Raw genomic sequence first — 23,500 nt, forward strand, 5'->3', positions numbered from 1 at the left:
TAGGTGCAAGTCTTGTAGGTCCTGTAGGTCCTGTAGGTCCAAGTCCTGTAGGTCCTGTAGATTGACTGATATAGGCTTTTTCCAATGTGTCTAATGTCCAGTGCTGATACTGATGGGTTCAAGAGAAACCGATTGCCAATAAATCCTGCCAATATTTTGGGCCAATATGTAAGGCAGATTTTGATTAAATAATTTTAATTTACTAAAAACTCACCCACAGCTCTTTTTTAACCAGAAATTTAAAAAAAAAGTTGTGTAGTCACAGCTGTTACTTCTTTCCACTAAAGTGTTCAAATAAAAGCTTTGTGTGTATTCTTTATGCTGCACGTCAGCCAAAGCAAAATATTGGCCTCTGCTGGAAATTTAAGGTCGATAGATGATGCGCTAAAAAGTGTGAATAGCGGGCTACTCTAGTCCAAGGTCGTGCAGGTCCTCCAGGTCCTGTAAATGCAGGTCTCATAGGTCCTTTAGGGGCTTCTGGACGTCCCTCGTTAGATCCTGGACATGAACAGGTCCACTATAGGCAGGGACAGACAGTCAGGCAGAAGGGTCTGGACATTTTTTCACTTACCTTTCTTAATTTCTGATTCATCATCACGGTCAAATAGCCCACATTGTGTAGACCAGACTTTTAAAATTTTGGCTTTAGGTTTGAATAAAGCCCTACCTCACCTTTCTTTCTTTTTAGCCGCTGTAAAACAATAGGCCTATCGTTAATAGACGGACAGCCTCCCCCACCACAAAATCTGTAGCTGTTATTGCCACATTAGACTAGGCCTATTCAGTTGGTGATTTTGAAAACACCGACTACAAGAGAAATAGGTTATAAGACAAACACCTAGCCTAATGTCGAGGTACTATGTGTGCCTCTGAGTGTTTAGGACAATTACTAATATATTCTGATGTACCTGAACACGTGGCGTGGCACAGCAAAGTTTGTGTGACATGCGCGCTGTCCTTCAGTGCGCCGCGCAGTTATCGGTCATCTGCGCAGTAAATGAAAGTCATTATTCTCGGTGCCGCGCGGGCGATCAGTCTGCAGACAGACACCTTATCTCACCAGCGTTTGGAGAGACAGCCTTCTGTGCACGCCTGCTCTCAAAACGCATTCTGTTCACCTTTGATACAGGCCAGGAACTATCCACTAAATCAATAATTATGAAGACTAATCTGATTGGCATGGCCTGTTGAAAATGGGACTGGATTTTTGTACGCTTGGAATTGTAAATAGGTTAAATTAAAAATGTGACCAGGCCCATAGGCTGTTGTCTTAGATCGAATTTAAATGTAGCATATTATGATAAACATTAAAGATCAGATAAAACACATGGGCCAATTTGATAACTTTGTTGGCCTACTATTATTTTGACTAAAGCAGATAGCCTATTACAATAGGCATAGGGTACTGACAATTTTTACAGACCATGTCCGTGTGTTGGTTAAGCGCTTACGTCTTAAGAGCTTAAAACAAATGAGCAAGTAACAGTGGTTTTATAGACTGAGTCTGTAATGACTTTAGGCCTATACTTAACTGTAAATTGTGATGGGGAACACGGGCTATAGAACAATTTCATCTTTTATAAGTGGCAGCGTGCAGGATTGTTCAGGGTGTATTTTCATTGCACAGTATGTGACAGATGATTACACTGGTGCCATGTATCCTCTACTGTATCCATGTCCGCACACACGCCTTTATTCTGAGCACTTGTGTCGCTCTTATCAGCGGCGGGCAGGGCCGTTCTCCGGGGATTATTGTGCCAGATCTCTCCGCAGATAACTCTTATCAACAACCACGCCGCGCATTCCTTCTGCACCGACGACGGAACTAATTATTTGCCTTATATTCCGTAACCATCCAGAGCCTACGTGCGTTTTTTCACGACAACGTGTATATGCTTCTTTTGGAAAATTATTTACAGATTTTACGCATTGAATTACAGAGGTGTCAGGTGTGTATGTGTGTGTGTGTGTGTGTGTGTGTGTGTGTGTGTGTGTGCGTGCGCGCGCGTGTGTGCGTGAGAGCCTGGGGTGAAAAGGCTAAACGGCCTGATCATTGTTGACCGTGAAAAGGCTCTTTTGAAAGAGCCAGCAGAGACAAGTCCACATCAGCGCGGACAAAAGGCGACGCGCTCTGAATCCTATTAACATCAGCGGCCGCCTGCAAATGCGCGCGTGTTGATGCAAATAAAAGCGGCCCACCAGGAGCCCCTTTGTGCTTAAATAGATGTCACTTACCAGTGATTTTACAGCAGGTGCAGCGCTCGCGCACGCTCACACACGCACTCACCGGATGTGTAACAAAATGTTTCTCGGTCTCAGATCATATCAGCTGAGAGGCGCGTACACGTGTAGTGCTTCACTCATCCATGTCATCACAGCTCCAGCCGTGCACGCGCCAGCCGCTCCGGGCCACGTGCACAGCCTCAAATCAATATGTAAAATACATGCATGGGAATATACATCAATAAAAACAGTAAGAAGCATTTGGATTATGTGAAACGTATTTTCTGACTGGCCTATAGTAAAAGGCCTTTAACAGGCAACTACAGCAGTACTAAAGATGTGACAATGGAAAATACCGGAAACGTTACTCCGAGACATTCATGGAAAAATCATATCTTATTTGAGAACTGTGACGGTTGGGGGGAATTAGAAGAATCATCACTGGTGAAAACGAGGATGGAGGATGCTCAAACTCAAGCGAATAAATATGATTTAAAATGCATTATTGCTAGGTGTGCGAAAAAGTCAGTTATCACCAGATGCATCATTTAACATACGAAGCCATAATTACTGTAGCCCTCTCCAGAGTGGTCACATGATTACACCTGTGCTGTCTCTCAGGAGACTACTGCTCATAATATCTACACCACACCTTTATGGCCCTTTACGCACAAACAACACTGGGATATTTAGAGTCATGCGAGCCAATCGGATCTAGTCTGAGGAAGGTGTGAGAGCGACTGTGCTTCTGCTGCAGAGCCTCGACGGCATTACATCACCGACAGAGAGCACCCACTTCACCCCGCTGCACGCGCACATGCACGCGCAAACACACAGCTCCGCGGAGCATGCTCACATAGGCACGGCTCACGAATCACACACACAAGGCCCGAGTTACATGTAAATGAGTAAAGATGGATACAAGTGAATAACAGTACGCGAAGCACGCGCACGTGCATACAATTCCAGACACACCCACAACGCGCACGCGCGCACCCACGCTACTGATACAATTATGTAACATCCTTATGTTCGCTCAGACATCTAGCATTTTGCGCACCGTTAGTTGGGCAAAAAAATTAAAAAAGATTTCTTGAGTTAGGCTTTTTGGTCACTGGGCCTATGAGCTGAGGTATAGACTTTCAGTATTGTGCATTTTTCTATGTGTTTTTTTAGATCATGTTTTCCCCCTTTGACAGATATATTAACGATGGAGCAAGGCCCACTGTGAAGACCACACCTTATGTAACGCACAAGCAACACCAGTGGACTCAGGAGCACTTCAGTTCCCAAGCGCAATCCTGAGGAGCCAGACCTCTGTACTCTTCCTGATTCTTATGATTTTTCACATTATTACGACCAGTCCAAAACTTGCAGATGCAGCGCAATCACCATTGCAGATGTGCGCACACAGCAGGCCTACATCAGCTCTGATTGGTTTCATCTAGAAAATCTTTCAACATAATTTATTTTGTTCATTGTCACTTCCCACATAATTCAACAAATTCAAAGAAGCAAATTTCATCCGAGCGCATTAGGTCTGTTTAAGTGAAAGAAACAAATCAGGTGTTTTGTATCACAAACAAGAGAAGAGTTTGATTTGATTTGTGCAGATGCCATTTTGTGCAGGATGTTGGGCCCGCAGCGGAGGCACGCCCGTGTGGAGCAGCCCGAGCAGAGAATCCCTTCGCATTAACACTAGACTCTAATCCCATTAAGTCCTCAATCCGACACACGCCGACGCTCACGGTCAGTGCGCGCGAAGCTGGAGACCAAGCTCACGCGCCACATCTGCTTTTACTCAGATGCCGAGGAAAGGGGCTGGACCCAGCAGTGTGTGTGAGGCTGGAACGTGACACACGAATCAAACACAATGTCTATTTCATTTATAACTGTCTCCCATTCCGCACTGGCATACACTGAGCCACACATTTCTGACAACGAGCTGGACGTTTGAAATGAAAATATCAAAATAAATATTATGATTAAAAAAAACATTAAAAATGTATATATTTGTATTCGATATCTCTCCATATAATAGGCCTCAAATTATCACCACTGTCGAGGTGGAGCGCCTGTGAGTGGTAGAAGGGAGATGCAGCCTGGTGTTAGTACACCGTCTATCCTACTGTTCTGTTCCATCAGTGGAAATGGCTTCTTTAGGCCTACGTTTGTTAAAACTGCAGATCAGAACAATGCAGACACTCGACACCTGCCCAACGCATTATTCATTATTCATTATCACAGAAGGTAAAGGCAGCGCTTCTGGTGTGGTCCAACACTTTAACAATGACATGCGACGTATTTCTGTGCGTCTTTTTGCACAGGCTTTTTTCACATAAACGAGCTTTGTTGAATTAAATACAAAACACAGCGCATAAACCATACAAGATCCCTGCGTAATGCAAGGCCGCGGTTCGCTCTCACATGAACACACCTGGCACGGCTCAGACATGACGCGTTTCCCGCTGCATACAAACGAAAAGAGCTCTGTAAACGAAGTGACAGGTCTTTAGCCTGTTTCTAGAAACACGAACCTTTGGCTCTCAGATTTCTGTGAAACCAGATCCTCCTCGATGTTTGGCCCAAATGTGTCTAACGCAGCAGAGAGCGGTGCGCACTGACCTTGGCTCAAACGCATCCAGAATAATCCACAGAGTAAAATCCCGGGTACATTCCAGTGAGGAGGCAGTCATTAGTCCCAGTGCGGTGCGGAGCTGGCGCGGGAGCGGAATGCGCGTGCCGTGGGTCCACGGACAGCCTCGTGGAGCGCGGTGCAGTGGATGCCCGTGTGGCGCTCAGAGCTGCGTGCGCTTGCTGCGGGCAACATTGAGCGTCCACGGCCCGCCCTCCACGCGCGCGCGTGGTGTGCGCGGGCGCGTCCACGCACTTGCGCAGAGGCACTACACAAGCACATCTCCGTTTTTACTCAGCGCACGGGACACGATGAGGACGAAAGCATTTCAAACATTGTAAACACTTAAAGGGCTTATTGCTGTGGTCTGGTCGTGTAGGCCTCCAAACGAGGAGCCAATCAAAAGCAAGACATGAACGCACATGTGTTTACTGACAATGAAGGAAAACTATTGTAGGCTAAGCCTTATTATGTGGCTAATGAATAAAATATACATGGGCATAAGACATTTAAGTAACATGACCATTAGGAAAAAATAAACAATTCCTGGATGACAGGACTGTCCTTGCTTGTATATTCTTTCTACCGTTAGATCTGGACACATACACTTAGATCAGTGATTATACCATGTCATATACTTCATGCCATATAAGTTTATGTTTAAGAGAAGTTGGTTCTTTAGTCCATGGAATGCAGTGGGAACACTAAAATGAAAAAAAAAGTCAACAGCAAAGAACATTCAGTCATATTTATTATTTTACATGTCTTCAGTAAGTGACAATACAGACAACTGGAAGGTTTACAATTTACTATAGGCCCAAGCCCAGAGTACACCTTACACCTCCTTCTCACATTTGTCTGAATTCTTACAACATGTTAGAACAAGAGTGTTAATGAGAGGTCTGATTAAGTATGATTTTGCATTACATTCCATGACCTTATTCTGTTTTTCCATTCACCATTTATACAAAATACTATCCCCTTTGCAAATGTTGCAGAAGTTTTAATGAGTGTTATTCTTGGTTACAGTAGAGTGGTGAGGGTTGCTGGGCGGTCGGTGTCCGATGACGTGTCCTGCTTCACATCCCACCTGCTCCTCACCTAATCACTGTCTGCAATCAGCTCAAGCCCTCTGTACCTCCAGCCAGCACTGGTCATCTCCTCACTCACCAGACCACTGCTACAGGGATGTGGAGGGAGGCCATACAGGCCACTACGAGTTAAGAGTTTCTATTAGTAGAAAAGTTTAAAGGCAGAGAAAGATGATGCTAAAATGGTTCATTTGAAGGTATGGGGGGAAAAAAATAGTATGTTTGCCAATGGTGTAGTGATTTAAGGTGTTAAACACATGATTGTTACCACCGTGAGTTTGTGGGTTCGTATCCAGGCTCCATGACTGTTGGTTGACTGTCTCGAGGGGGAAAAGTACATTGTAGAAATCTCAAAAGCGGCAACACTCATGCTTCAACCAGGACATTTAAAGGCATGTTTTAGCACATAACTGAAAGATTGCAAAAATGTGATCCAATTAATGTCATCAGTATTATATATATATATATATATATATATATATATATATATATATATATATATATATATATATATATATATAGTTAATATTACCATCCTTATTTAAAGAAGACATATTATACTTTCTTCAGGTAGTCAGTGTTCAACTATATCAAATCTAGCTTTTGCTCATAGTACACAGCAGTACTGGTTTCAAACCGGCTTAATAATAGAAACTGGTCCACTTGTACAAACACAAATCTGATAGGCCCTGCCTCTTCATACTGGCATTTCAGAGGAGCAAGCAGCTAATTTTCATTTATGCATTTGTATTTTTGAAAAATGGCTATATTACATTTTTTTTTCGCTCAATGCAACCTGGAATCAGATCTTTTTAATAATTGCAAGTACAAAGCTGAGAGCAGGGATGGGGGTAGGTGAAAACTGATTTTCACTACTGCATTTCGTTGAATGCTGAACAATAAAGGATTACTCAAACATACATGAACCAATCAAAAATCCAACTCTGAGTAAACTAATGATCAGGGAACACTTATAATATGGTTAAGTATTTCTCTGCTCTTCTGTGTTGCAGATCATTTATTGACAATGTTCCATAATATGGCACAAAACAGTAGTGATAAATGCATGAACTGACTTAAATATAAATTAAATATTATTAAAATGTCTGCAGTATTGAGTTGAATGTACTGGACAGGAAATGACATTGTGGTCACCTCTATCACAAAGCTTTTTCCTTGAGGTAGATCTCCACGGAAGCATACACAGAACAGTTAAAATCATTGCTTCATTTATGACCTGTGTGTGAAACAAACAATGTGTACACACCGCTGAATACCATTTGATTACCGTAACATTTTTATAACATATATTAAATAAAGAAAATTACAATATATTAAAATCCGCAGCCGGGATGGGAATAGTAAGATTTCAGGTCCATCATGAGTGTGTTGTGTGAAGAAATCCAAGCAGAGCAGAGAGCCACTGTCCCAGGACACAGGAGTGGAGCCACACACACACCTGGTACACAGTGAGCTTAAACAGAGTCACCTGTTCAGAGACGGTGAGATGCAGCCGCTTCAGACTAGACCTGCACTTGCTCCTCTTATGCCTGCCCAGAAAAACAGGACTGGGTAAGTTCAATTATGACAAAGAGAATAGAGAGTCATATTTTTAACATTAAATCCTAGCAAAGGAAGGGTTAGTGGAAATTAGTATGACATTTTTGTCAACTACAACTAAACTAAAACTAAAGAATTATTTGACTAAAACTAAAATATAAACAATAAATATACTAGTGCTAAAACTAAATGTTCTTAATTCTAAATTCTGTTCACATTCACACTATTGTATCCATGCTTTTGTTAAAATAGTAAAGGCAATAAGGAATATTTAAATTCTTTTGGTGGATTATTCAGATATATATATATTTTACAATAAATTTACATGTGTGTTTTGCAACTTTTCAATATTATCTTCTGTAGATGACGTATCACTTATTGCTCTGTGAATTTTTTCTCTTATCAATAGCTGTCCCTGTCTTGTCCTTTATAGTTTTATGTAACATCAGGTATTGTCTCTGTAACATGAAGGCTATCATAGTAAATATATATTTAACAGAATTGGACGAGCGACAAGAAAACATCCTCATTGTACCGCCAATTCCCACCTTAAATAGGTGTTTTCAGTAATCTCTCAAACTTCTCCCTACACCCACCCAAAATGTAAACGTTGGAACATTTCCCCATAAGTTTGTCTGTTCTCCTTGGCTCACCTGGCGAGGGCCCGCACACAGCAGCGTGACATGTTGATGAAGGAGGAGGAGGAGGCTTGCGTCTGTAAGGAGCTCTCAATGCCTCTCAGCAGGTCGTTGGTCTTCAGCAGCAGCAGCATTTGACGAGGGATCCGGTTCAACAGGTCGCTGATCTGAGGCAGGTACCGAGCCGCGTTTGTGCGGATCTCCACATCCTACACACACAAGAGGAATGAAAAGCTTTTTTCATGATTTATGTCTAATCCTTTGACATCTATATATCTGATCTATATTTCACATGTTTCATTTTCATTCACTTTATTTCAGCACTTTCAGAGGGCCTTGGATTGCCTGATGTGCTGTTAAAAGTGATACATTATCAGCATGGCTACAGCAACCATTTTACAAAGACATACTTCATAGTAAAAAGAACTGCAATATTCATATGAGTCCAGTGAAAGTGTGTGAAACACTACAAAATACTGCTTGGTTTCAATTGATTCACTCACAAAGAAATAATGTAGAAAAACAAACAAAAAAAACAAAAACAAAACATCTCCAATGATGTCAATTAAATCTTTAAACTGCAAACTTTCAGTGCTTATATAGCTAAACAAGGGCCAAAGCTAGTCTAATTTACACAGTAGTTACTACTTATTGTATTTTTTCAACTGCAAGCACCAAGTGCTATTCGACCAAACAAAATAAAAATAAGAAAAGCATCAAAACCTGTCATGTGCACTTTAAGTCTTGCTGCAATATTCCTATGAGGTGAAATAAGACCAGCAGTGTATCTACATAATACAATGTTGACATAGAGTAAAAACCGTCCTTCCAACCGTCTACTCTCCTGAAGTATTTCACTGCTGACTCTAAAATGCACTCTCCAGTCCCTCTTGGGGGACAATAATTAGTAGCAATTATTGGAGGGCTGGTTAGTGAAGCAGCTGTCAGCGGGGTAGGGAGTAGGCGACAGTAGTTCATTTGCATAAGAAAGCTTCCATAAGCACACATTGTAAAGTGAGCACTGCAATAATAGGCTGACCAAAAGCCAGGAGAGGAGAGAGAGTGTGAGTAGGAGGGTTTACCGAAGGACACTACAAAGACACAGCAATATGATCAGAGTGCTGAGCAGGTTGTTAAGGATTCTCTTTCACTGAAGGGAAAACTGGTTAATTACCTAATATAGTATGTCATAATTGGGATCATTTTTCACATACATTTGTACATGGCAGAAGGACATGAAACCTTCTGTTAAATAGTGGTTATAAACTATAATGCAGACGTTAGTAGGTAAGTACATGTCAAAACCCATAAATTATAGAGTCTGACAATCTCTAAAAGTAAGAAAAAAAATACTAACTCCAGTTATGCATTTTATCTTTCTTTAGACCCCAAAACCAGACAACATAGACCCAAAACTGTATTGTTCCCATGCTGTCAATTTTTGCTGAAACTTCATCATACACAACACCTGTAATAATATGTTTTGGCAGCCATTACATCATCATGATTAATTTAGCTTTTTTTTTTTAAATTGCAGACCGAGAGTGCAGAAATATATCTTTGAGACAAGGCAAGGTAAGTTTATGTGCTATACAAATAAACCTGCCTTACCTCTTTGTACCATTTTTTAAATTTTGCATATTTTCAAAACACCATTCACAATATTATCTATTCTTGGTAATCTGCCCACGTCTAGTAGGATTCTGTTCAAAATTCACATTTTAAACTTATCAAGCCTTGAGAAAAGAAAGAACATTTGAAAGACTGAAAATTGGTACTGCTAAATAAAACAAGACGTGCATGGAGATCTAAACTACAAGGAGGTAGCAGCTTTTAGACATAACAAGACAGGATATTTTGATGTTTGCGGTCAAATAATGTCAAGTAAATAACTGATGTTTTTGTGATTTGCGATCACTCAAATTTTATTCAATTGCGATACATCTTGCAGCTCTATTGTTACCACCAAATTAAAAACATATTTCAACAGTGTCTTTCTACCCAGCGGCCATAGAGGAAATGGAAAAACACATTAATGAAAACAGTAGAAAGAGCACAGCCCCTCACCTCTGAGTGTGTGATGGGTGCAGAACTGATGCCGGAGTTGACAGCCGTCCAGGAGCGAGCAGTGAGCACACAAGCAAACAGAGGGTACAGGTCCCCAGCACCCAGTCTGCGGCTTGACTGCTCCATCTCCTTTAGGTCCCTGTTTATCAGAGCCTGCCACAGCTTACAGTACTCCACCCTGAAGTCCGTCTGCAAGACCTAAAGCACAGGGCAGGGTGAAGACTTAAATGCATGCATTAAAATAAAGTTGGGATTAAACTTGGTATTAGACCCGGACTAAAAAAGGACTAGAATAGGACAAAACAAGTCTACATCAAGCCGCAAGTGTGATCTCAGTCCATCCAGTAGTGTGTATCCAGGGTAGATTCTGTAAGCTTAAAAAGGCACAGTATGTTACATACTACACTAACTGTTGTAAAAATGGTACTACAAGAACAACTGAACCTGGGTTACCAGTACCTTAACCTGCAAATAGAAGACACATCGTTTTTTTTTTTTTAGCATTTGAACAAGTCATGCCTCATGTGAAACCACAGAACCTCAAAAATTCACTCACTGAGCTGCAGAGGCTGCACTAGCACTGATTATGGACTAGAGCCGAGTCCTTTTTGCGTTTTGGTCCAACCTAAATCCACATTTTGCTTATAAATAATTTTGACATATACATTTTTAGTAAAACTTTACAAATTAAAACTAAACTAGCATTTAGCATGTAGCTTTTCAGACTATAAATTACATAAAGATCTGGACACTGAAGTGAATTGTTTACTGCTTATTACTTGTCTGGTCAGTAGAAGTATGTTTGGGCCCTTGTTTGTGTACCTGCTGTGCTGAGTACTGTGGAATGCGTGTACAAAGTGGTGGAGTCATTATGGCTGAGGTGCCAATCAAAACACTGCACTCCGCTGTGAACCACGTCAAATGACTTGTTTATCAGAAAGCTTTTAGTGGTAATAAAGTGTGGCTGTGTGTTATTCCTGTGCACTCTCCGGCAGACCAAGGCCTTGCGGCATGACAAATGGACTGCATTATTAGAAAGAAATCATCTTTTTCTGCTGCTGCCGCTGGAGATTTCCCACCTGATAGAGGCCATGGTCCAGGAGGATGATATCAGTTTTGCCGCTGTGGGGGCATTTTCGCACCAGCACGTTTCCCGGGTGTGGGTCGCAATGGATGAAGCCATGAAGGAAGATCATTTCGCTGTATATCTTTCCCAAATTTTCGGAAAGCTGCAGAACGCGCAAAAATATTTACATTTAATATAAGCTGCTTGTGATAAAAAAGGATGTGAAAAGTAAACAGCCATTTGAGGGTTTGTAGAAATGGTACAAATATTGTTGTATTAGGTAACACTCAAAGAACAAACTGCAGATAATGTAGAAAATAAGGCTAAGTACACACGTTTTATATTTCACAATTTTTGCAGAACTACACCTTATCAAAAGATACAACTCATAAGCACACATGTATGGAAAACATATGAGATAATTTTCCTAATTTTTATCTGTGGCACAACATCATGTCCCATCATTAATAAATAGGTACTGAAAAAAAGCATTGTTCCAGTACCAGTGTGTTATGCCAAGCACGAGCACCAGTACTTTACAGAATCAAAGGGTGTCATCTCGTCTTGCGTTTTCTGGTGTGTTGAGAATAGTGAAAAGCAACACATTTGCCACTCATCAATCACAAATATCCCCATAAGACATACATTCAAAAATGTTTGCTCATATGACAAAAAGGAGAGGAAATGAAGAAAGGAAAAAACACAGTGAAAACAGAGGGGGAAATAGAAACAAATAATGATGAGCCGCCTAAGGAGCGGGGACTACACTTAAACGTATATTGATCGTGGGCAGTAACCGCTGGCCTCTGCAATCAGAGAATGAGACACAGACTGAGGCTTTTCCCAGGGCTACACCTCCATCAGCAGCCTCCACATACAAATCCCACCACTGATTTGCTCTCAGTGTAGAGTTAGTCATGATCATAGACTGTATGCATAATCTATGATCACAACACCATTTTGCATACAATACATTTTCAGCACAGAATGATGGTAGTTTATATACATTTATCAGTGTAAGCTTAATTATAGGTGCCATTTTGAGTACATTTCACCATTCAAAAGATATTTTTGGGAATTGTATATTGCTATGGTAACCGTGCTCATTTTTCATCACTCTGAAAAACAAGGATATATGTGTTTTTTTAGTAGTTTGGATATAGATGATGACCCTTCTGAAACTAAACCTATTACCCTATTTATGTAGTGGTGCACGTCTACTGTAAACCTCAAAAACTATTAAAAAGTACTTATTTTAATAGATTCTTTTTTCAGACCAAGGTTTAGTTTATTTTCATACATGACAGTTTCATCTGCTCACTCATGGTCTTCCTCGGAGTGGTCATGTGATGTTGCTATAATCTGTCTGGGCAGCTGAATTAAACAGGTTTTGCTGCTGTTTTCCAATAGGAGGACGGCTGTATACTGTCTGACTTCTTTAGGACAGCATCTCAGGTGTGAGAGAGTAAAAAGGTCCCCTTGTCCTAGTTTAAAGTCCCATGGGCATGTTTCCATATTTACCTGAGGGGACCACTAGTGAGCATTCGAAACTGTCAGGTATGAAAACAAACTAAACCGTGGTTTGAAAAAATAATCTATTAAATAAATTATGGGAAGACCACATAAACCTCACTTTACTATTAAAACTCCTTAATGAAAAACTCAATCAGCTTACTCAAAACTACAGACTTGGTATCAGACTAACATAATAAGTGTAGGAGAGCAGAAGAGCAGTACCTCGTTTACACTGATGCCATGCTTCTGGATATACTCCTTGTCATTAACCTGACCCCCTTCAGCCAAGTCCATGGTCAAAATCCTCTTGGTCGACAAATCCCAGTGGATTTTAGGCACCTGTGTTATTTTGTGATGAGCAGAAAATTAACATTGTTTTTCTGACAAACTTTGTGAGGGATTACAATTAAGCATATACTATTCCATACCTTTAGGAAGGAAAAGTGAGACAGCATTTTGGCTACTTTTTCTGCATTCCTCCCCTCGTTTAAGAAGTCCAGCTCCAAGGGCATGTTCTTTTTGGCTTCTTCCAGCAGCCACATGAAAGCAAAGTCTGGAAAGAGCCAATGAACCGCTTTCACCAACACCTGGGAACACATCACAGAGGATTCAACATGATATAGCGGGAACGACAAAAGCACGTATATTAACATTAGATTTAATATTTATGTTTAAAAAGTAGAATTCTGTTCAAAGTTCACATTGTAAACAACTCTAGGAGAACTGGCATTTGGAAGAAGACTGAACTGAATCCCATAGAATAAAAGAATGTGGAGCATGAGACTTAACTTTGGTGACTTAAATAAGGCTGCACAATGTATCGAAATCAAAGACAACATGAGTGGATGAGGGTGTATTTGTATCCTCACTTGTTTATAGAGATTTGGTCAGCACAAGAAGCTGCATCAAACTGCTTCAGAACCAAGAGGAAGTACTTGTGCTGAAGTGAGAGTAGCCCGCAGGCTGGTAAATAAAGGATTAAATTGCTACTTAACATTCATCAAGTCTCACTCTCAACAGTAGACAAGAAGGAAACAAACATGCACTAACTATCCCAGCTCTGGTCCCAATTATCGGCTTATGAAGCAGAACATTTAACTGAAGCGGGATAACTTGTGCTCCTATGTGGTGTTAGGACTGGGTGACATGGTAAAAAATAAAACTTATCAGATGATGTGACAATATGCTTTTTTGTTGATATTGTCATCCAGCAATTCAGTGCTTCTCTGTTTATTGCAACCCTATGCTCAAGTCCAGACACTTTTACCCACCCACTCCTCCAACTGGTTGGCCTTTGTGATTGGTGGAATCCAGTCACTCAAAGCATTTCAGTGACGTAAACCCTCAGATAAATAAAGTGGCTTTAATTAACCCTTTATAGCAGATAAAACTATCAAAAAAAAAAGAATGAATAAAATAAAAAAAATGCAATCTTGATCGAAATTGTAATGATGTTTTAAAATATAGTCCACCCATATGTGCTGTCAAGAAAAAAACTGAAAAAGGATTATGTAAAATGATGTGTATTTGTTCTGTTGTTGACACTACTATTCTGTACTACTGTGTGTTGTGACTCACCTCCATCACCAGGATGTCCTTTGAGCTCTGTGTTTGCACTTTGGGGTGTTGCACTTTGACTGCCACTGTTCTCCCATCATGCAACATGGCCTTGTGGACCTGGGCCAAGGATGCAGCTCCCTGAGGGAGCTCGTCAAACGAGACAAAGATCTCTGACAACTGCAGTGGGATAGAGGGCAGAGAGGCCTGTCAGCGTCCGATCAGACCCAGATAACAGCGCACTCTGCCACAGAAATACTGCAGGAGATGGTTTAAGAGAGAACCAAGGCTAACAAGAGAGGGGCCACACAGAAGAAGTGTTTCTGCTTTACTGTGATACTGCTCACACCGTTGACAAGCATGGCTCTGCCTTTAGTATTGTGATGATTTCGACATTAAAGAATAGATTTATACCCAGTGCTGATTCTGATACAAGGATGGTAATAACAACACTTTCTTTAGACAATAGCAAACAATTTTCAACATTAAATAATAGTGCTTTATTTTATATTACCATGTGGCGTTATATCTGTGCAATACCTCAATCGTACAGGTTCCATAAGGGTCCATGGGTGTATACTAGTCTATGTGTCTTATACTTGTTCTGATACAGCTTAAGATCATTTTAAAGCTATTCAGAAAAGGTTCATTTTTGTACTGTGATGTTTTAATATCAATACCTGCTGAAATGAGCATCTAGTTCTATATTAGTTTTAGTATTGATTAGTAACTGATTTGTGATACTTTTGTCAACCCTAGTTCACACTGCCTGCTCACTCTGGACATAATCAGGAACATAATGGGATTTTATTCTTAAAGGTCTACTTGGACTACAAATATATTAACACAGTTCTATTGAGATCAGAGTAGCTTCTCATAGACAAGAAGTATATGGATTAGTAGGTGGCTTTAGGCTTGGGCTGGAATTAGCAATTATTGTGGCAATAGGTAAATCAATGCATTGTTTCAATTAATCAATTAATAATCAGTTATGGAGCCAAATAAATGGGGGATGTTTCACACAGTGGGCAAGCTGAAAGTAAATGTCTTGAGTACCTGATAGTGAAAATTTAAAGAGACAAAAATTTATAGTCCACACATGCTGCAGATACTGATCAATTACTGAGACTGTTCATTATTTTAGTAGTGTATTCAAATATTATATGATTACAGGAACTACTGCAATCCCGGGGGGACAGTGAGGGATAGAGGGACAGAGGGACAGTTAGGGACAGAGGGAAAAGCTCTGGAACCCCTTGTGTGTATAGATAAGTAATGGTTTTCAATAAACCTAATGTTCATTGAGGGTATAATGTGTACAAATGGCCCTGTCCTGTGTTAGTAACCATGTGGTGAAGTTCATAAACATGGTAATGTATGCTGATGGCACAGCTCCTCAGGGACACAGTGCTCTGTGATAAGTTCAAATGAGTTATGGAAAACACAATGGCCCCAGGCCCCATGGTGGGGGGCTAAACGCTTTTCTGTCAGAGTGGCCAGAAGGTTGGACACATCCGTAACCCCAGCTGTATCAAAAGGAGAAATTAATTGACCAATTCATTTTTTCACCAGAGACCTTTCTCTGGTGAAAAATCTCTGCGCTTTTTGTAATATTTAGACTTTTGATGTGACAGCTTTTTGTCAGGGGTTACCGGTCTCAGATTTTTATATCTGATGCTCTTCCATTTCTCTGACTGGAATGAGCAGTGTGGGTGAACTTATGTTTTACTTAGGGACCCAACATTATCATTTGTAAGGGCGGTACATGCTTACAGTTTACACAAGTAATAGTTCTAAAGTCTAGATGTAGCATGGCACTACTAATACTATGTCTTCAAATGAATCCTTTATCATATCTGACATTCTGGTTGCTCCACAGAAGGCCTCATTTGGTCGTGGGCAAGACAGATAAAGCTGAAATAGTCCCTTTTCATGAACGATCAGCGGTGTGTCAAATCGGCGTTGTGTGTGTATGTAAGTGGACGCACCTCTTTCCCCAGGTCCTCCCTGATGACCTGTCTGATCTCCTGCATACTACTCTGAGGGGCGCGGCTGTGCAGGACCTTGAGGGTGGAAGTGTACTCGGGGGGCAGCAGGTAGTCCAGGGCTGCCAGGTGCTGCCCCACTTTGATGAATGTCCCACGGTTGGCACAGCACAGGTCCCGAAGACGCTCCGCTGATCTCTTATGAACCTATGACATAAGAGGTCCCATTCACATTACACAGAAAGATAATGTGGACACAAGATGGTCAAAGGGTTATTCAAGTCAAGATAAGGTACACTTCTTGATATAATTCTGACATAATTAAATTAATCTTGACACAATAGCACAATTTCACTGATTAATGTCAAGTGGTTCAGAAATTATTAATCTAGCCATTATAACAGAGTGGGCACATTTGGTCTTGCCTTTGTAGCATGTGATCCTTATAAACATTGATTTGAATTAACATTATGAAAATGGCAAAGAGATAGACAGACATTGACCATAGCAATTTAATCATCTGCCAACATCTAGACCTCTACAAACGTTTCCTGAAGTGCAATTACATATTATTAAGATATTGTTTCTTTCAAATGTTTAAATGCCTCTGTGTTCAGACAAGGTGTTACATTTAATTCAAAAAGGCCCTACAATAAAAAACTAATTCATAACATCTCTTCCCATTATGTTTTGATAATTAATAATGCATAATACAAAAGACAGAATACTACATCAGATGAGAAGAGAAATAATCTGATGGGCATTTAAAATAATAAATGTACTGTAAAAGAGCAGTTCTATAATGTAATTAACAAACAATGTAAAGTGTTATTGGCAAACCCTAAGAAGGACTAAACAACCTAAGTGATAGAGCATAATTGATTGGAATGAGGAGAGGGAGCGGGTCTGCGCTGTGTGGCCGGCAGACCCTCTGAACCAGCTGCTTACGGAGACCCTCTCTCCTGGGAACACTGCAAATAAATAGGCGTGAAATTAGCTCCCCTTAACCTTGGTCCCCCCCCCAAAAAAAATACATCCATCCAAACACAGGCCGCCTCCCATGGGGGGGTTTGACACGAGGGCTGTCTGACCAATCAGAGCTGAGCATTCACAGGAACAAGCCACAAGAGAGCAGTGTGAGCTGCTATAGCCCCAGGCCACACTACACTCTCATCAGATCGCCTTTACATTTGTGTCACAATATTTGTGAGCGCAGGCTGAGTGTGTAAAACACACCAGGGTGGGAATAGAGAAAGCTCTGCTGGACAAACTGTATTTTAGGACTGAACTAAAAAAGCCAAAAGCCAAAAAAGAAGAACACACGTAGTATTTAATAAACAACACATACACAGCTGACTGAACATTTTGGAGAAATTGTTCGAAAAGAGGATTTGCATGTTCTCGAGTCCCAACAAGGTAGGCCTGCTTCATTATTGGAAAAAAACCCAAAAACAATCACGATTGCTTAAATATTAAATTAAATTATTAATGATTATCTGTCTAGAAAGAAGCCAGTGCATCAGCATGCCTAAAATGAAGAAAACTAACAAATGAAATGAAAGACGGTTGTAAACTTACTGGACAAGGAGAAAAGAATTGAGAGTCACTTTTCAATTAAAGGAAACAGACACGTGCACACTGAACACACTTAAGTGTTTAAGCTTGATTACTCAACAACACAGGTTTGTAACCAATTAGAGCAATCATCAGAACTGTAATAGAAATGTGATTCAGTGCACAGCACTATGACAAGGAGCATTAACACCAGAGAGTAGTCTGCAATATTCATTACCAAAAGAGTGAAAAGAAGCAGGAAACAAATCCTTTAAAAATGAAGGTCACAGTCAAATTACAGCACCAACAGCTTTTATTTACAGGTTTCTTCCTGGTATGGATGCCATTTTGAAGACTTTTGACCATTCAAAAAATAGAATTTTATTTTGAGTTGTTACTTTCACTTTGAAATCCATGGACATTCTAGAGGACAGTCTAGACATTATTTGTTTTTAATAATATAACATAAAATCATCAGATAAAGATAAAACAGTGATACATTTTTCCTTATGTAGCCTTGCTCTAACTGCAATATGTCTGTAAATATCATGGTAATATATGTAACATTGAACACAGTTCAATGTGCACTGCTCATATGATTTAATCCAGCAGGTTTTTCTCATCCTCCACCAGCCCGTACCACTGCAGGTGTAGGAGAGCCGAGCATACGAGTAAATGTGTCGGGGGCATGTGCCTAATCACCAGATCTGTGTGGCTGTGTGTAATCAGGCTGCCTTGTCCTGAGGAGGCGGCTCACAGCGGAAGAAGACGTCGCGGCACTAATGACGAGCTCTGCTCTCAATACGAGCACATCAGCCACGCAGAGACAGCTGCTCAAAACACCAAAGCTCCACTGACTCGCAAATCATCAAGTCCAGCTATATTACCGCCTTATTGATTTCCATGTATGAAGAAATCAAACTCTATAAGGCAATGTGACGAGAGTTTGAGTGGCACTGACTCCTATTGCGTAGTGTGGGTTATACAACTGAAAGGATCTGAGAGCAAAAACTGCTTTCACTCCTGGTCTAATAATTACTCAGGTGTTACTACTCGCCTGTTTATTTTATCTATAAGCATAACTGATGGAAGTAAGGCTGAAAATCTGCCATCGGCCCCTCTGACCATCACCAACCACTCACTCACACACCACATTCAAACTAGCCAATGTGGGTGAAGTGTCTTGCCTAAGGGCACTGTGGCACCTCACCAGGCCTTGGTGCAAAGATCCAGAGATCTGATGAGATTCAGCACTGCCATGCCATCGTGGCCACTAGTAATTACTCTATAGTAAAGCGTAACAGTTGTTTGGGTACATAAACAGACATTTACAGAAGTGGACCTGTCTTGAGTGAGGCCTTTAAGATAAGACAGGATATGTTTTTGTTTGCAGAGACAAATATGTTACTTAAATAATTGCAATCTTTGCGATATGATAATTGTGATTTTGATATGATTCATCTGGCAGCCTTATTCTAAACTGTGGTCTATGTATTTCAGTATAGAGGAGCATATAAGAGCACTGAACTGTCATAAAATGATCTCCTCAAATTGTAGGATTGTGATATTACAAGTGTTACACAGCCTCCATTACATTGACTGAACATAACTGTGGCCTTGTCTTGTACTAAATTTCCCTGCTATTTACACCTAAAACATGGGACGGTGTGTGAGGCCCAGAGAGCGGTGTTTAAGCATTACAAAGTCCAATATGACAGGAACATGACTGTAAAAAAGACACTTAGTATAGAAAAAAATATTTGCATAAGTTGGGTGGAAACACTGTAAAACTGCTATTCCCTATAAGGAATGTTGCAGTCTTATTTGGATCTAGGAACTCACAATTTGATATATGAAAAGATAATTACCAATACGTTTTGATGTTGCTCTGCGCATGATGTTTACACCCCATAATTTTCAAGGAGATGTACAAGCAGAGCAGGTGCCGGTCCCACTCCAGGAGGCAGCTGTGGTAATTGATTTTGGGCCGGACTGCGCGGCTAAATGCCCGGGATTAGTGGACTACGAACAAGAGCTATTTATTATTGGTGCGCTCATGATTAGCTCATTACTCTGCTCACTGGGGCAGGACCAGCGCTGTCACACGAGGGCTCGACTTATGTGCAAATGTAGCTTTGTTTACAGACTGAAAACGCCGCACTCAATGGGACTGTCCACACAGAAACGGTGCATTATGTGAGGCAGGTAGGGCCATCTAATCCAAAGACACAGTATCTCTACGGCGACAGCAAATAAATCAGACTAGCCTATCTGTGGTACAGGATATTAGGAAACAATATAGTCGTTTGAAACCTGACGCTGCCAAATATTACTGTGGCTCTTTGTAGTGCTGTGGAGAGGCTTCTCTGGCTCTCACTGTGGGTAATAAGTGGAGGTGCATAATAGAGCCAAAGTCAAAGGGAGAGAGAAAAGCACAGTGAATAGGGTGTGTTTGTGGGGGAGGGGAGGAGGAGGGGAGCAGTTAATTTCATGCTCCGTACGGCCACGCTTTGGTAATTCCCCCAGTTACACGTGAAACACTGCCGCTACTACATGTGTGGCTACAGTGAACCAGATCTTTTACAATTCATCAACAAATTGAGTGCAAATGACTAATGAAATGTTTAGATTAGCCCGGGGTATAAACATGAGTCCTGTGAGAAGCTTACTTTGTGAAATTATGGCAATATGAAAAATTGTGTAAACAATATTAAAATTTTTTAGCAAAAACAGATCTGATTTTCAGGTATGTATTATGTGAAGCAATAACATTATGTGAAGCATTATTTCACATTTAGTTTACTGTAAACCTCAATATTGCTTTAAAACAGTTTAATAATGGAAGATCTAAAACGCCCTCTTCGTTGTGGCAGTAGATTTTCAATTTTTGTTGTTGAAAATGACTACATTATATTTTTGAACCCTACATATATGACCTGGAGATTGTTTTTTTTTTTTTTTTTTTTTGTTTTTTTTTTAAATATAACTGTAATTATGTATAGAGCAGTAAAAGGAGGGAAAAACAAACATTTTCTCAAGCCTCAAATGTAGGACAATACAGGATTTCTCAAACATGCTTGACTCAATTGAAATATAATACAAAGCAAGTTCAGGATGAGACAACATGTTATAACACAGTCTGATGCTCATAAACTATTTTACATAATATGTCCCCTGTGTGTCTCCTCCTCAGGACCAGCTTCCAGGTCAGAAGAAGATGAAAATTTTGTGTGTAGAATGTAGCAGGAATGTTGGCTCAAAGAGCTTTAGGAGGGGCAGAGAATCTATAAAAGAAGGAGGAGCAGTGGTGACACCTGCTGTTCATAAGAGGAATTATATGCACAAATGATGTCACTGTTTTCTCACTTGACAATTATTAAAAGGAGACATATAGTGCAGTTTAAAAACTTGTAGTTATGTTATAATGGTTTTCCAGTGATTTTCTCCATTTGAAGCTTGCATGCTAAAATTTTAGTATTCACCTACTCCCTATGCCCACAGCTCTGTATTTAACTGTACTTGAATTATTCCAAAAATGTACGCTCTGGGACATGCATGTAGAGCTAGGAAATTAGCCATAAAAAACAAAAAACAAAACATGAACATTTGATTCTTGCTACAGTTAAAATGCCTCTATGATGACACAGGTCAGCCACAGATAAGGTCTGCAGTTTTGAACAGGAGGCAAATTGATTCTTTTCTATTAGTAACGTGTTTTAGATCAATATTGTAAAATGTACAATAACAATCTATGCACCGTATGTTATAGTTTATTACTAAATATTACAAAAAAGCGTGATATTTCTTCTTTGTGTTGTAAAGTGGTTAAAATGTAATTTAATGTCCTTGGTGTCATGGTGAACACTAGAGACAGTAAATACAAAAGTGTTGGTGAATGCATGTGCAGAGCAGGGGGCAGGATGGATTTGTAAATAAAATGCTTTTGCCTACAGGGTTGACGGGCCCTCCAGCTGTGGGATCAGCTCACAAAGAGGAGCCACCAGACACTCAACTTCCAGTAGTTATTGTGTGATATCTATTATAGAAACACTAGCATGGGTGGTCTTAAGTTTTTTAGTTTCTTCTATTGTCCGCCAATTTCTTTTTACTACGGAAGTATAAATGTGAATGTTTTCATCATTTGATTTGATGAATTTCACTTGGCCAGATTCTCAGTTCAGTAACCATACGATACCTTGGACTTGAGCTCCCAGTACTCCTCTGTATCGTTCTCTACATGTCTGAAGGCTGTCAGGTAATCATAACTGATCAGGAATGTCTGCAGAAAACACAAAACGAACAAGCTCAATACATTGTTTAGAGGTTAATTTTAAGAAAACCAAAAATACTAGGACATAGAAACATCAGTAATATCATGTAATGTCCAATCAAAGTATAATTTTAGGACTCCATCTTACAGTGGCTGCAGCTCTTCCAAAGCGCACCACACTGAGGTCATTGATGTCCAGTTGTTTTTTGTGGAGGTACAGGCCAGAGGAGGCCAGGACCACAGCAGTAACAGCAGAGAGTCTGCGCACACGAGCAGCCATCACTGCAACAAAGACAACATTTATCAATTCTATACACAATACTTGGCCTTCAATGGTCAGTGTATTCATCATCTTGTATAATTTTATCAAAATTGCGTTTTGGAAAAGAACAGGGAGAGACATTGCCTTTATAACTATTTTTTTGGGCAGACTGCAAATCACAAGCTCTCCTTCTGATAGTCCTATACTCTAATACAGTCTCTACTGTAGTTATCCTACAATAGAGATAGGCCACTTTAAACATATTTAACAGCATAATAGTATTGGCGGGCCTATAGACAGCTGTAGCTTTGTTTATAAATCAGTGTTTACCACATCTTTAAAACTGTTTGCATTGGAAAGTGGAGGTTATGCCAGATTCATATTGATTTATTCATCAAAGTAACTAAATCCAACACTCATGTCATTTTAACATCGTCGCCCAACTTCGTGAGACATAAACACAGGAGCTGCAGCAGCGACAGTCACTCACCGCAGAGGCGTCCTCTCTCTCGGGTCAGACTGGCTCGGATCTTCGGGAGGAAAGAGGCGGAGAAGCGCAGAAACGGAGCCCGGCAGAAGCGCAGCTCATGGCGGTCACTGCGGCCTGCTGTCCCCGGTACACCAGAGAATCATGCTTAATGACAGGGACACAGGTTCAACTCCATGAATGACCCACTACATAACACTTTCCCCGGTTTCTGTGCGCAGTGCATGTCGGGTAAACATTTATCCAACCCGCTCTGACGTCATTTTGTGGACTAATTTCTCGCGAGATCACAGAATTTAACATTTTATTCTGCCAGGAGCATGGATTGGATAATCAAATAACATTTCTTGCACTGTGGGTTATTTTCTATTGCAGAAATCATATATTTCAATTTAGAATTTGAGGTAAAAATGTAGTAGATTCAATTGAAATGATGTTTTTCTTCAGATGTGTATTTGACATCGATCAAAATTCAAGTTTTAGTTTTGTATTTTTGTGACATTTTCATTACGTCACAAATAGTCATAATTCTTTCTTAGAAATTATCCTCTAGGTTCTAAGATGGTAAACAGTCACTCTTGCCTCTACAT

The 23,500-nt window shown here is 40.3% G+C and overlaps 2 protein-coding genes across 6 annotated transcripts in view; both read right to left on the reverse strand.

Annotated features, from left to right (window-relative positions):
• nrxn3a (neurexin 3a) overlaps nt 1-5,026 on the reverse strand; it is a 39,325-nt gene extending 34,299 nt beyond the window's left edge. For all 5 annotated transcript variants that reach the window (XR_008649204.1, XM_033987967.2, XM_055231308.1 and 2 more), the window contains exon 1: nt 4,849-5,026. The gene's annotated coding sequence lies outside the window, so the exon portion shown is untranslated. The remainder of the gene's footprint in view (nt 1-4,848) is intronic.
• A 1,772-nt stretch (nt 5,027-6,798) lies between these two features.
• adck1 (aarF domain containing kinase 1) lies at nt 6,799-23,162 on the reverse strand. Its single transcript, XM_033988799.2, has 11 exons — nt 22,914-23,162; nt 22,310-22,443; nt 22,087-22,170; nt 16,341-16,544; nt 14,374-14,532; nt 13,224-13,382; nt 13,018-13,134; nt 11,294-11,443; nt 10,215-10,412; nt 8,163-8,356; nt 6,799-7,499 (listed from the first exon to the last, which is right to left on the reverse strand). Exons 2-11 carry the CDS (start codon nt 22,439-22,441, stop codon nt 7,328-7,330), a joined length of 1,569 nt encoding a protein of 522 aa, XP_033844690.1. The 5' UTR covers nt 22,442-22,443; nt 22,914-23,162; the 3' UTR covers nt 6,799-7,327.
• Between the last annotated feature and the right edge of the window lie 338 nt (nt 23,163-23,500).

This window comes from Periophthalmus magnuspinnatus, chromosome 22, assembly GCF_009829125.3.
Source record: "Periophthalmus magnuspinnatus isolate fPerMag1 chromosome 22, fPerMag1.2.pri, whole genome shotgun sequence".
Classification (NCBI taxonomy): domain Eukaryota; kingdom Metazoa; phylum Chordata; class Actinopteri; order Gobiiformes; family Gobiidae; genus Periophthalmus; species Periophthalmus magnuspinnatus.

Coding starts and splice junctions, on each gene's coding strand:
- adck1 (XM_033988799.2), bottom strand. CDS start 22,441: ATGGCTGCTCGTGTGCGCAGACTCTCTGCTGTTACTGCTGTGGTCCTG. Junction 13,383..14,373: donor AGGACATCCTGGTGATGGAG/GTGAGTCACAAC, acceptor ATGTGTTCCCAG/GTGTTGGTGAAAGCGGTTCA. Junction 7,500..8,162: donor TGTGTGCGGGCCCTCGCCAG/GTGAGCCAAGGA, acceptor TTTTCTGGGCAG/GCATAAGAGGAGCAAGTGCA.